Source organism: Panulirus ornatus, chromosome 53 (assembly GCF_036320965.1).
Source record: "Panulirus ornatus isolate Po-2019 chromosome 53, ASM3632096v1, whole genome shotgun sequence".
NCBI lineage: Eukaryota > Metazoa > Arthropoda > Malacostraca > Decapoda > Palinuridae > Panulirus > Panulirus ornatus.
The window spans coordinates 710,001-722,500 of record NC_092276.1 but is presented as its reverse complement, the minus strand read 5'-3'; the positions used below and the strand labels follow the sequence as shown (position 1 = coordinate 722,500).

The following is a 12,500-nucleotide window of genomic DNA, read 5'->3' as shown; positions in this document are numbered from 1 at the left end:
ATTCATACGTGACGGAGTGAGGATTGCACTCGAGCAGTGCCTGCTCAGAATACGGAACGCTCCCTCGCCTTGCCTTGCCTCATTCACTGAATACCTCACTCCATCTCTCTCTCTCTCTCTCTCTCTCTCTCTCTCTCTCTCTCTCTCTCTCTCTCTCTCTCTCTCTCTCTCTCTCACCTTACGCTATCTTTCTCTCTCTCTTTTTCTCTCTTTCCCCTCGCACCTTTAACCACACCATCCCGAATCTTCTTCAATAAACCTTTCGTCTTCATTAGGAGTCCAGCCATGCTTAATTTCCTCATATCTTCACCCAGTACTATAACCTCTGTGTCTATTTTCCTCATCTTTTCCTCATTTGATACCCTCACCTCTATGTATATATGTCGTCTCAGCCGCTAGTCTTCTACCATCAGTACTAAGAAGAAAGCCACGTTCCTACACCCCCTTCAACCACGGGAGACGAGGACAATATCATACGATTCACCTCCACACTCCACACTTCTCTCACTGCACAGAGGACCTGGGAGTCTCCTCCTTCGTCGCAGCGAGGTACTCCCAGCTCACGTTCCCTCACTGCCCAGCCTCATGTCATCGTCACTCACACGTATCCAGCCGCTTCCTCAGCTACTCCTTCACTCAAGCTTCCTTTTTTGTCACACTGATACTTCCTGTCGCCTTTGGACGCCGCGAGTCTCCCACGTTTACACCTGCACTTACTGTCATGATCCAACACCCACACCACCTTCTCCTCCCCTCCCACCCTTCCCTCTTCTTCTCTTCTTCCTCCTCCTCGTCTTCCTCCTCCTCGTCTTCCTCCTCCTCCTCCTACTCCTGTATTCCGAGAGGGAATGACTCGCCCATCTGCTTCACTCCTCATGTTCATTCAACAAACAGAATGGCATTAACCTTGAATAATGACATCCATTCTCTTCCGCCTTTGTTCAGCTTTGTGCGCTTGAGTGTGTGTGTGTGTGTGTGTGAGAGAGAGAGAGAGAGAGAGAGAGAGAGAGAGAGAGAGAGAGAGAGAGAGAGAGAGAGAGAGAGAGAGAGAGAGGCGCGGGAGGGAGGAGTGCGCGTCTGCTAACAAGTAAGTAGCAAGTTATACAACCCCAGGACCCATTTTTTTTTTTCTCGACGTGGCTCCTGCAGCTTCCAGGCTTAGCTCCACGCGGGAGCAGGGTAAGGTGAGGGGGGCCTCCATCGGAGGGTGGGTGGGAAGTCGGTCGACGACGCTATTATACTCCTGACCGTACGCTGACGGGTTAAGTCACGTTATATATAATAATCCAAGATCTCTCTCTCTCTCTCTCTCTCTCTCTCTCTCTCTCTCTCTCTCTCTCTCTCTCTCTCTCTCTCTATCTATCTCTCTCTGTCTGTCTGTCTCTCTTTGTCTGTCTGTCTGTCTGTCTGTCACTCTCTCTCTCTCTCTCTCTCTCTCTCTCTCTCTCTCTCTCTCTCTCTCTCTCTCTCTCTCTCTCTCTCTAATACATCAATCTCACCTGCTCTCACTTTCCTTCTCCCAGTTCTTACTACTCCCTAGCTATTCTCTCCCTCCCTCTCCCTCTCCCTCCCTCCCTCTCTCTCTCTTACGTCCCCCCACCTTTGCTCTACACACACACACACACACAAGAACATTTCCAACACGGAGCAAAGATAAACTCAGAACATCGCACAGTTGGCCCAGCCAACACCAACACCGTTATCTCTCCCCCACCCACCCAACCTCATCCACTCCCTCCTCCCACCCAAATCTCCAGCAGCCACTTTATTCCAGTGGGAGGGTCGGGGGTGGGGAGGGTATGACAAACACGTACCACCACGAGCCACTTAAACTCCACACTCCACTCTGTATCTGTGGCACACAACTCCCCTCCCCCCAAATCCGACCCCTTCCCAAAGCATTTCTGAACTCTTCAATTTTCGTCTGTCAGCCTCAGCGACGGTGGAGTGCGGTCGAGGCAAATGTTCTGTTGTCTGGCGGACTTAGTAGCAGTAGTAGCAGGAGGAGGAGGAGGAGGTGATGATGAGGGTGGGAATGTGTGTGTGTGTGTGTGTGTTGTCTGGCGGACTTAGCAGCAGTAGTAGTAGCAGGAGGAGGAGGAGGAGGAGGTGATGGTGAGGGTGGGAGTGTGTGTGTGTGTGTATCTGTTGTCTGGCGGACTTACCAGTAGTAGTAGTAGCAGGAGGAGGAGGAGGAGGAGGAGGAGGAAGAAGTGATGGTGAGGGTGGGAATGTGTGTGTGTGTGTGTGTGTGTATCTGGCGGACTTAGCAGAAGTAGTAATAGTTGGAGGAGGAGGTGATGGTGAGGGTGGGAATGTGTGTGTGTGTGTGTGTGTGTAGAGTGTTAGCCAGATTACTGTTGCATCCGCCCACAGGAGATAGAGTCTCGTGGGATGCGACACTTTGAGACGAACTCGAAAATCATAATCGTAAAACATCGCGATAGCGGGATTTGGCTTGTCACTGGAGCACTCGGGCATCATCATGAGGTGGGTGGGATTGGATGCTCGGGCGTTGTAATGAGTACTACGAGTGTGGGGACTGGCCAGTCCAAAGATTGATCAAGCATTCCCATGGAGATCGCGAGAGCACGACTGGCCAATCAAAAGATATCAAGCAATCAAGGCTCACGAACAACGCGAGAGCAGGGCTGGCCACTCACAGCATTCACTCAAAACATGCTCGGGAGCATCGCAAGAGTACGAGGATTGGCCAGTCTTAGGAGGAGGAGGAGGAGGATCTGTGTGTAGATAATTGCCTGATCACGGTCGTAGCCTCATGCTTAAGGATCGCTCAGCTGTGGTGCTCAGGGATCGACGGGCTTAAATAAAGGATAGCAGTGCTCAGGGGCCGTATCGTTGGGTTAATGGTTAGCGCTCAGGGATCGAACTGCTTGGGTAAAGGAGAGTGCTCAAGGATCGTACCTTTGGACTCGAGGATCGTACCATCAGGCCAAAAAAAGGGTCATCGCACCGTCGTGTTCACGGATCGCACCGTCGTTTCTGAGGCAACGTGCCGTCGTGTACAAGCAACGTACCGTGGTGCTAAGGTATCGTACCATCTTTCCGAGGCATCGTACCGTCGTTCTGAGGCATCGCATCGTCATTCTGAGGCATCGTACCGTCGTTCTGAGACCGTACCGTCGTTCTGAGGCATCGCACCGTCGTTCTGAGGCATCGCACCGTCATTCTGAGGCATCGTACCGTTCTTCTGAAAGGGGGATAGTACCGTCGTGGCCAAGATGGCCAAGACTTCCCAGGTGGTGTAAACGAAGCCCCTTGATCCTCAGTGGCTGAGATAAGGTCTCCTGCCGGTGTGCTGACCGTCTGTAATTCGCCACCTCGACATCTCCTCCTGCCCTCAGCGCACGGCGAGAACGCACCGTCTCTTTAGGTCACCCACTCCCCACCCCAAATAAACCATCGTCCGTCATGTCTCAAAGTGTCTGGGACGATAATGAACGCCGCGTCGAAGCGGGCGCTCGGTTGCCCTGGTCAAGACCGAGGTAAGTATGGCGGTTCCTTTTTCGTCCGTCTGTCACAAGATGGGAACAAAAAAATTAAAGAACGTCGTAGCTTTTTAACGAGCGGGGTGACTGGGGTGGATCACAGAGACCTTCTCCTTATAACGAACAGATTCCTTCCATTAATTTCCTTTCGATATCTTTCGTTGCTTGGAGCGTCGTCAGGTTTAAGCTTGGCACGAACCTCTTGTCTTTAGTTACCCCGTAATGAGTAACCCCACCAAACCTGCCTCCTTCCGTTTTCTTTCCTTTATTTGTGCCTCTAAGAGAAATGCTAATTTCTTCTTCTTTTTATAGGGGGGACTTAGCGAGAGGAAGCGTTGCTCCGGAAGCGCCTGGTCCCAAGATTTGGAGGTGATGGGCGTAATGGCGGTGTTTAATGCCCCACAAAGGCTTCTAATTCCTACAAAAGTATAAAAGCCTCTTAAAAAACAAGCAAACAGAGGATCGAGTCCTTTTTTTGTTCTTACACTATAATGGACTATAAAGTTCCCGACAGTAGTAGAGTCATGAGGTTGAAAATCTCCCCTAAAGAATATGTGATTAAGCTTAAAGTTGGAATTAAGTATATCTCTTTTTTTCCCCCAGTTCTTTGTTCGTAAGACACCCCTCTTCATCATCCCAGGGTCGAGTTGGCCGACAGTAATGGGGGCATTTTTGCCTCTACAGCCCAAGACTATTTATGGTGACGTGAGAGGAGACTGGGCTGGTGATTCGGTGGGAGAGTCTGTCGCACCGGGGAAAGCAGGTTGGGACTCAATACTAATCCGCTAATCCCTTAAAAGAAAAGATGATGTTCAGTAACAATCCAAAGACTCAAGGAGTCACTGAAGACGGTCCATCATCTTCAGACACGGAGCCGAGTCTGGCGAGGCCTAACAACAGCAAGAATAACAACAACAACAACAACCCTGAGAGACACCACTTGGGGTCAAGTTGACTGTATAACAAGTGGTGGGGCGACGCCTCTCCCTCCCCACCATGACTTATGACCTGTCACGCCGCTGGCGGGAGCGCCCGCCTCCTGCTGAGGTCTGTCGTGGTCGCCCTTTGTGTCTGTCGGCCACGCCAGAGACGCCTCTGTTCATTATGTAGGCCTCGCTCGAGGGAACAAGAGGTCTGCCCTTACCTGCTTCGTCTATGTGGCTCACGTCCCCACTAACTAGAGGTGGATGGCAACCTCTTTTTTTTTTCTCTCTCCCTCCTTATTCGAAGGTGAAATTCACCACCTTATCTCTTGCTCTGTGGAAACACTCCCCAGGGTCATAGGTCCAATCGAGTCGTCCTGTCACAAGGTGTTTGTCATCTTCTATTCGTCATTTCAACCCTGAAGTATAGAGCAGCCTTGTCCTACACCAAATTCTCTTCCCGTCGGAGATGATGACGAGAGCTCACTCCTTCAAGAAAACAACCCCTTTCGCCTCTCATCAAATCTCGACACCGTAGACGAGGCATTAGTTTCTTGTGTCTGGGGGTGTTTACCCCTTCCCGACTGGGCCAATCAGCGGAGAGTGAAGGAGCTACGTCAAGAGATTTCTATCCATAGAAATCCTTTAACGAGGCGAGGGAAACCCCCTGCGAGGGACATCTGAATTTCGTCCGTGCCCTTACTTCACTTTTGGGAAGTCGCGGGCGCGCGAGAGATACCTTCTCTCCTTTGGCTATCTCAATGAAATATAGAGCCCCCCCCCCCTGCGTCAAGCCTAAAGAAGAGCGAATGATCCCTTCCCTAAACCCGTTATATTGACCGGATTCTGTCACTCAGTTTTGGGTCCTAGGACCATCGAGATCGACTGTATTAGGCTCGTAGGGAAAACAAGCCAGGCCTTGTCGCCCCATTTTCTGAGCACCATGTACTTATGTAAGTTGTGGATACTTAATGTCCTGCGTACTTAATATCTCGTCAACTATAAGTCATCTCTGTGACTCCTGGTAGGCAGGAGGATGACCTGGGGTAGAGGTGCTGTCATCAAGTGGTGAGTTTACGTACTAAGACTACATCTAAAGGGCCTCAGAGGAAGTAGCTACCGTCAGTGTGTGGTCTGCTTAAGTTGAGCGATGCTACACAATTATGTTTGGCCTTAACTCTAATATATTAAGAAAATATTTGGACAAGAGGTTAAAATCTACCTTCATCTTGACCCTTCTAGACGCAAAGAAGGCTCAATATATATATATAATTCCCTCTACACTGCGTTCGTGAACAGATACACAATATTCGTGAGGGCCTCAGTCCTGTACACCTGATGGAAATGTCTCCCACACGAACATACTGTAGTCTTTATGTCTTTATGAATACAGGGAATACAGCCTATGGGAACATGTCCGTTGAGGAAGATACACGCGAGAATACAGACTGTAGGTCTGGGACCTGTAAAGTGATACTGTATTGATCTACGTCAGAAACAGACATGTTACAAGCGAGGTAAAGCTACATATGGGGTAGGTAAGAGTTGGGGGGTCAATCATGGCACATACCATCATGGTATAGAAATGCTACATGTGTGGTAGATAAGCCTCAATTATGGCACACAGACGTGTGTGGTGGTTAAGAGCCGTGGGTCAATTATGGCCCACAGACGTGTGTGGTGGATAAGAACTGTGGGTCAATTATGGCCCACAGACGTGTGTGGTGGATAAGAACTGTGGGTCAGTTATGATACACAGACGTGTGTGGTGGATAAGAACTGTGTGTCAGTTACGATACACAGACGTGTGTGACACATAAAATCTGTGGGTCAATTATGGCCCACAGACGTGTGTGGTGGATAAGAACTGTGGGTCAATCATGGCACACGTACCATCGTGGTAATCGCCGTGGATCTTGAAGACACTGATCCCCACATACTCAGGGGATCCGCCGACGTGCACCCCCTCCTGCTTGTCCACCTCCAGCAACTGGCGCCCCTCGAGGACCAGCGAGGCGTTGTAGAGATCTCCCTCGCCGTCGTCAGCCAGCAGGAAGGTGGCTGAGCCGTGTCTGGAAGGTACACACCAAGGATCCCTAAGTCATGACTGGTCATGCAGGGGTCACACACACACACACACACACACACACACACACACACACACACTAAGGTGACTGCAGCTCATCCAAGGTCATGATGACACACACACACACACACACACACACACACACACACACACACACACACACATATATAAGGTGATTACAGGTCATCCAAGGTCATGATGACACACACACACACACACACACACACACGAATGTCAAAACCAAATATCCATAATGACTGGAATACACCATAAAACCCACAATCACTGTAAAAAAAAAAAACAACAAAACCCAAATGAGCATCAAAACTATCAACCCACAGTGGGTTCAAACATCCTAAACCTAAATTAATCCCATTCACTGATCATATTCATCAATATGGAGTAAATTAGTCATTCGCCTGGACGTAATTCATCAGGAAACACCTTACAGAAACTACAGTTTATATTTACCTCATCAGAAATACTGCTGGATACTCTTGGGTTGACGTAGAAGATCACAAAAATCTACCTCACCCTTTCAGAATCAGTGACTCTGTAATGCCAGAGGCACAGAGAATGGAATTCTACCAACGCGATCTCACTTAGATGTAGATAGGTAGATGGATAGATAGATAGATAGATAGATACAGATAGACAGATGGATAGATAGACAGATAGATAGACAGACAGATAGATAGACAGATAGATAGATAGATACAGTTAGACAGAGAGGTAGATAGATTAATAGACAGATAGACAGATAGATAGATAGACGGATGGAGGGATAAAGAAATAGTTAAATAGACACATAGATAGATAGATAGATAGACGGATGGAGGGATAAAGAAATAGATAAATAGACAGATAGATGGATAGACAAACGAGAGAGAGAGAGAGAGAGAGAGAGAGAGAGAGAGAGAGAGAGAGAGAGAGAGAGAGAGAGAGAGAGAGAGAGAGAGAGAGAGAGAGAGCAGCAGGGTAAACTCATCCAATCTCACTCAATTGTAAGACACGTTTCTGCAGGAGTGTTGTGCAAGATCGTTTCGTCACGCGCCTGCTGACCTTCACGCCATGTCAAAGGTCACCAAGGGATGCCCCGTTTAAAGGAGAAGGTATGTATATATATATATAGAGAGAGAGGGGGGGGAAGATGATGGTCCAAAAATCACACAAAGTCACTTCAGAAAAGGCAAAATACCTTCATAAAAGGGAAAATACCTTCATAAAAGGCAAAATACCTTCAGAAAAGGCAAAATACCTTCATAAAAGGCAAAATACCTTCAGAAAAAAAGCAAAATAATTAGCCTTTGTTATGAATAAAGAGGCATTTTTCTTTATCTTTTTAAGCTAGCTTGAACAAGGCCCCCCTTTGTAGCATTAATCTTTGGTGAATGCTTTTTCATTTTAAAAGGTCGGATTTAAATACGAGTCAAGAGACGAACCTACATGTCGAATGAGAGAGAAAAAATAAAAGGTTTTACGAGATTTGTCGTCGAACGTTTAAAAAAATGGTTAACCAGATTTGTTGACAAACGTTTTTTAAAAACAGTCTTTACGAGATTTGTTGATGAACGTTTTAGAAAAAAAGTTTTTACGCGATTTGTCGACAAACGTTTAAAAAAAAAGAGTTTTAAGAGATTTGTCGACGAACGTTTAAAAAAAAGGTTTTACGAGATTTGTCGACGAACGTTAAAAAAAAAAGGTTTTAAGAGATTTGTCGACGAACGTTTAAAAAAAAGGTTTTACGAGATTTGTCGACAAACGTTTAAAACAACAACAACAACAACAACAACAACAACAAACAACAACAGCCAAGTTGTACATGTGGATCGAGCACCTCCAGACGCGTCTCTCTTCCTAACGAACCAAAAAACAAGAATAATTTCCGTTCACTCTCTTGAACGACAGAGTTGTGTGACCAGGATTTACAGAGGTGGGAATTATAACTACAACTATAACTACGGACGTCTGAAGATCATAACGGCCTTGTTATAAATGTAACTATAACTAGAGACATTAGAAGATCCTATCAGCCTTGTTACAACTACAACTATAACTAGAGATATTAGAAGATCCTAGTAGCCTTGTTACAACTATAACTAGAGACGTCTGAAGATCCTAGCAGCCTTGTTATAACTATAACTATAACTAGAGACATTAGAAGATCCTAGCAGCCTTGTTATGTCTTTAAATATAACGTCTGAAGATCTTAGCAACCTTGTTATAACTATAACTATAACTAGAGACGTCTGAGGATCCTAGCAGCCGTGTTATAAATACAACTATAACTAGAGACATTAGAAGATCCTAGCAGCCTTGTTATGTCTTTAAATATAACGTCTGAAGATCTTAGCAACCTTTTTATAACTATAACTATAACTAGAGACATTAGAAGATCCTAGCAGCCTTGTTATAACTACAACTATAACTAGAGACATTTGAAGACCCTAACAGTCTTGTTATAACTATAACTATAACGTCTGAAGATCCTAGCAGCCTTGTTATAACTACAACTATAACTACAGACGTGGAACGCTCGACCCACTGGTATGATCAATGGCACCACTGGTTGCATTAATCGAGACACGAAAGATAGAAAAAAAAAACACAAAAACAAAAATAACAACAACCCTTTGATCAGTTTCCAGGATGCAACCAGAGAAACATGAATATAATTTCTCACCGATCCTATGTCTCTACCATCCTGCAATGCTCTCCATGACTGTATGACCTTAGTATGTAAATAATACGTCATTCATGTAACGGGTTAGCGTTCCTGACCGTGACGCATTCTCGGGCCCGCCCGGGGTCGGGCCCAAGCATAGGTTCGAATCCTGGGGACGACAGTCGGGTCCACAGTCAACCCAGCTGTTCATCCGCCCCTAAGGGGGGTTTGGTGGATAAAATGGGTACTTGGCTCAGGCTAGGGGATATATATATATATATATATATATATATATATATATATATATATATATATATATATATAGGGCCTCAGCTGCCGGTGCAGTTTCTACTAATATCAAAAAACAATTGATTATTCAATCATCTTTAGTCTCACATTGTAAATGCGACCGGACATGGATTCGTAAAAATACATCCATTTAAGATACTAATCTTTATACACATGTCTTCATTAATAATAAGGGTATCCTTGCATAAACTTGGGTCATATCACTACATGAAATACTGAAGAATAGGTATTCTCAGTTTTCCACACATCATCCACGCAAGAATGGGCTGTGGTGATTGTTTCCTTCCTTTCACCGCTTTAACTTTGGAAAACTCTTTCCTTTCCTATGTGTTCTCCCAAAGAGCTATAATCCCTTCCCCTTTTTTTTTCCTAAAAGAAAAAAAAAAAAGACAGGTCTGTTTGTTTTCCATGCCTTCCAAAATGTTTTCTTTTAATTTTTGGCTTCGATGGGAGAGATTTTTTTTTCTTTTTTCTTTTTTTTTAGTCCCCTGGTGTCAGTTCTCGATATGAGAACAGACCCACAACAAACCCCTTTTCTACTTCAAGCTCTCCTCCACCCACCTCCCTCCTCCCTCCCTCCTCCCACCACCACACACAATCTTGTCATCTATTGTCTGAAAATCATAGGAACTGTTATGAGGGGAACGGTTTACGGGGCTGTTGTCCTTATAACGTAGTTTACCACCCCGCCCTCTCCTCCTCCTCCTCCTCCACACACACCCCCTTGGCGGAAGTTTTTTGGAAACGGCTTGTTTTAATGTCCTCTCGTTATCTTTGATCGTTGGAGAACTGGTGGCTCTTGGCTTATTTCCACCCGGTGCCGAGAGGCAAAAGTCTCTGCCCCTCCCCCTTTCTCTCTATCTCTCTCTCTCTCTCTCTCTCTCTCTCTCTCTCTCTCTCTCGCTAGGGGGGAATAATGGGATCACAAGAAGGTGGCGGGGGAGGAAGGAGGAGAGAGGAAACCGAAGTTCACTCTGGATTACATCTGAGACGAGTTCTAGTGTCCAGCTTATCCTTGAAAATGGTGGTTTATGACGGTGCTATGACCCAAGGCTATAAACTCTCTTAACACTATTCACGAGTACGGCACATAGATATAGAACCCCCCGATCGCTCACTTCCGACCTTCATGCGATTCTCCTAAGTGTTGAGACGCCAGTGGAACCTACCCTCCCCCAAGCCACCAGTCGGAGCAATGAGCTTTGCCTACACCGCCCACACTCCAGGAACGCAATCGTCTCCGATGGAACGTGGATTCTAAGCCTATATAGGACCTCTGTTCCCGGGCGTCAACTTCAACGCTATAACATTACGAACTACTCCTATCTGTGTTGTTTTTTTTCCTAGTTGCGTTGTATCACCATATCATGAGCGGGGGTGAAGGACGCATGGTATTCGCATACCCGAATCATCATAAATACTTTTCGTTTAGAGTCTGTCAGTGATTTCCTTGCAAAAAACCAGCAAAAACATCCGACGTTTGAACGACATCAGAACTAACGCACCCGAAGTGAAACTATCCTTGGAAATATATTTAGGATCAGGGGAAAAATATATCTCAGCGAGATTTATCGTTTGATTCATGCAAAAATAATTTTCCCTCATTCAGAAAAGATTAAAACAAATCGCGGCTCATAATTCCTTCTCTTCTCGTAAACACGCTCAATCTGTCTAAAGAGAATTGAATCTTCATGGAGGGAATTTTTCGTAGGGTGAACATAGGATCAAGAAAACTTGCACTACCACACCGAAACCTACTCTATCCGAGAGTGAATTGGGGCAAAAGGAATTCCGCAGGTAAACTGAGGATCGAGAAAAGCTTAAAATCTCTGATAAACGAGATGAGGAATTAGATAAATCGGTATTAAATGCTATAAACTTCAGGACTGTTGGTCCAAGAAGGAAGAGAGGAAATGATGTCGGGAGGACATTACAACACTGGGGGGGAGAGGGTTAATATCTGCTAGTGATACGGAGCCAATAATGATAAATTCATGGTCAGAGATAAATATAAATTCATGACATGTGACTGAAGGAGCAGAGAGGGGAATGGAGGGTAGACAGGAGAGTGGAAAGGAGACAAGAGGGAAGGGTAGACAGGAGAGTGGAAAGGGGATAGGAGGGAAGGGTAGACAGGAGAGTGGAAAGGGGATAGGAGGGAAGGGTAGACAGGAGTGTTGAAAGGGGATAGGAGGGAATGGTAGACAGGAGTGTGGAAAGGGGATAGGAGGGAAGGGAAGGGGATTGGAGGAGGTATGGGGTAGAAGGGAAGCCAGGAGATTGGAAGGAGGTGGCGGCGGGAGATGGGTCTTCCTAAATCTAACAGACCACAGACCATGGTCTGAGGTGGCTGGTCTCTGTGCCGTCATAGCTGAGTGGTTGTAAGCGCCTCGCTTCGAGTGTTCGAACCGAGTTCGAATCCTGAGCCGCACAATACAGTTAGGGTCTTGGCGTCTTCACAGAATACAGTAAGAGTCTTAGCGTTATTACAGAATACAGTAAGGGACTTGGCGTCATTACAGAATACAGTAAGTTACAGTTTGTAATGGGAGACTTCTGTAACTTCATGGCCGTGTGGGTTTCACTCCACCTAGAGTGCCGAGTACTGGACTCGGCTTCGAATCCTCAGCTTCGAGTGTGTCTCTTGAACATTTCCTCTCTCTCTCTCTCACTCTCTCTCTCTCTCTCTCTCTCTCTCTCTCTCTCTCTCTCTCTCTCTCTCTCTCACTGTAAGGAAGAAGCCACTGTATTGTCTACTGTTCCATTGATTTATTTTCTTTTTAATGGATCAGGTTGTCTTCTACTTTTCAGAGAGAGAGAGAGAGAGAGAGAGAGAGAGAGAGAGAGAGAGAGAGAGAGAGAGAGAGAGAGAGGCGGTAAAAAGGGGGGGTGGTTCGTGCCAGTTCTGTGTGCAGTGGGTTAGAAACCCGCTAAAGCAACGCAAATCCGCTCCTAATCCGGTAGCTAAAGCGAGTCCCGTATTGCCGGATTACCGGATTATGTGTTGC

The 12,500-nt window shown here is 46.2% G+C and overlaps 1 protein-coding gene across 1 annotated transcript in view; it reads right to left on the bottom strand.

Moving 5' to 3' along the window:
* Positions 1-12,500, bottom strand: part of LOC139765148 (putative neural-cadherin 2) — a 613,316-nt gene that overhangs the window by 8,182 nt on the left and 592,634 nt on the right. The window contains 1 exon segment of the mRNA XM_071692340.1: positions 6,326-6,504. Coding sequence (XP_071548441.1) covers positions 6,326-6,504 — 179 coding nt within the window.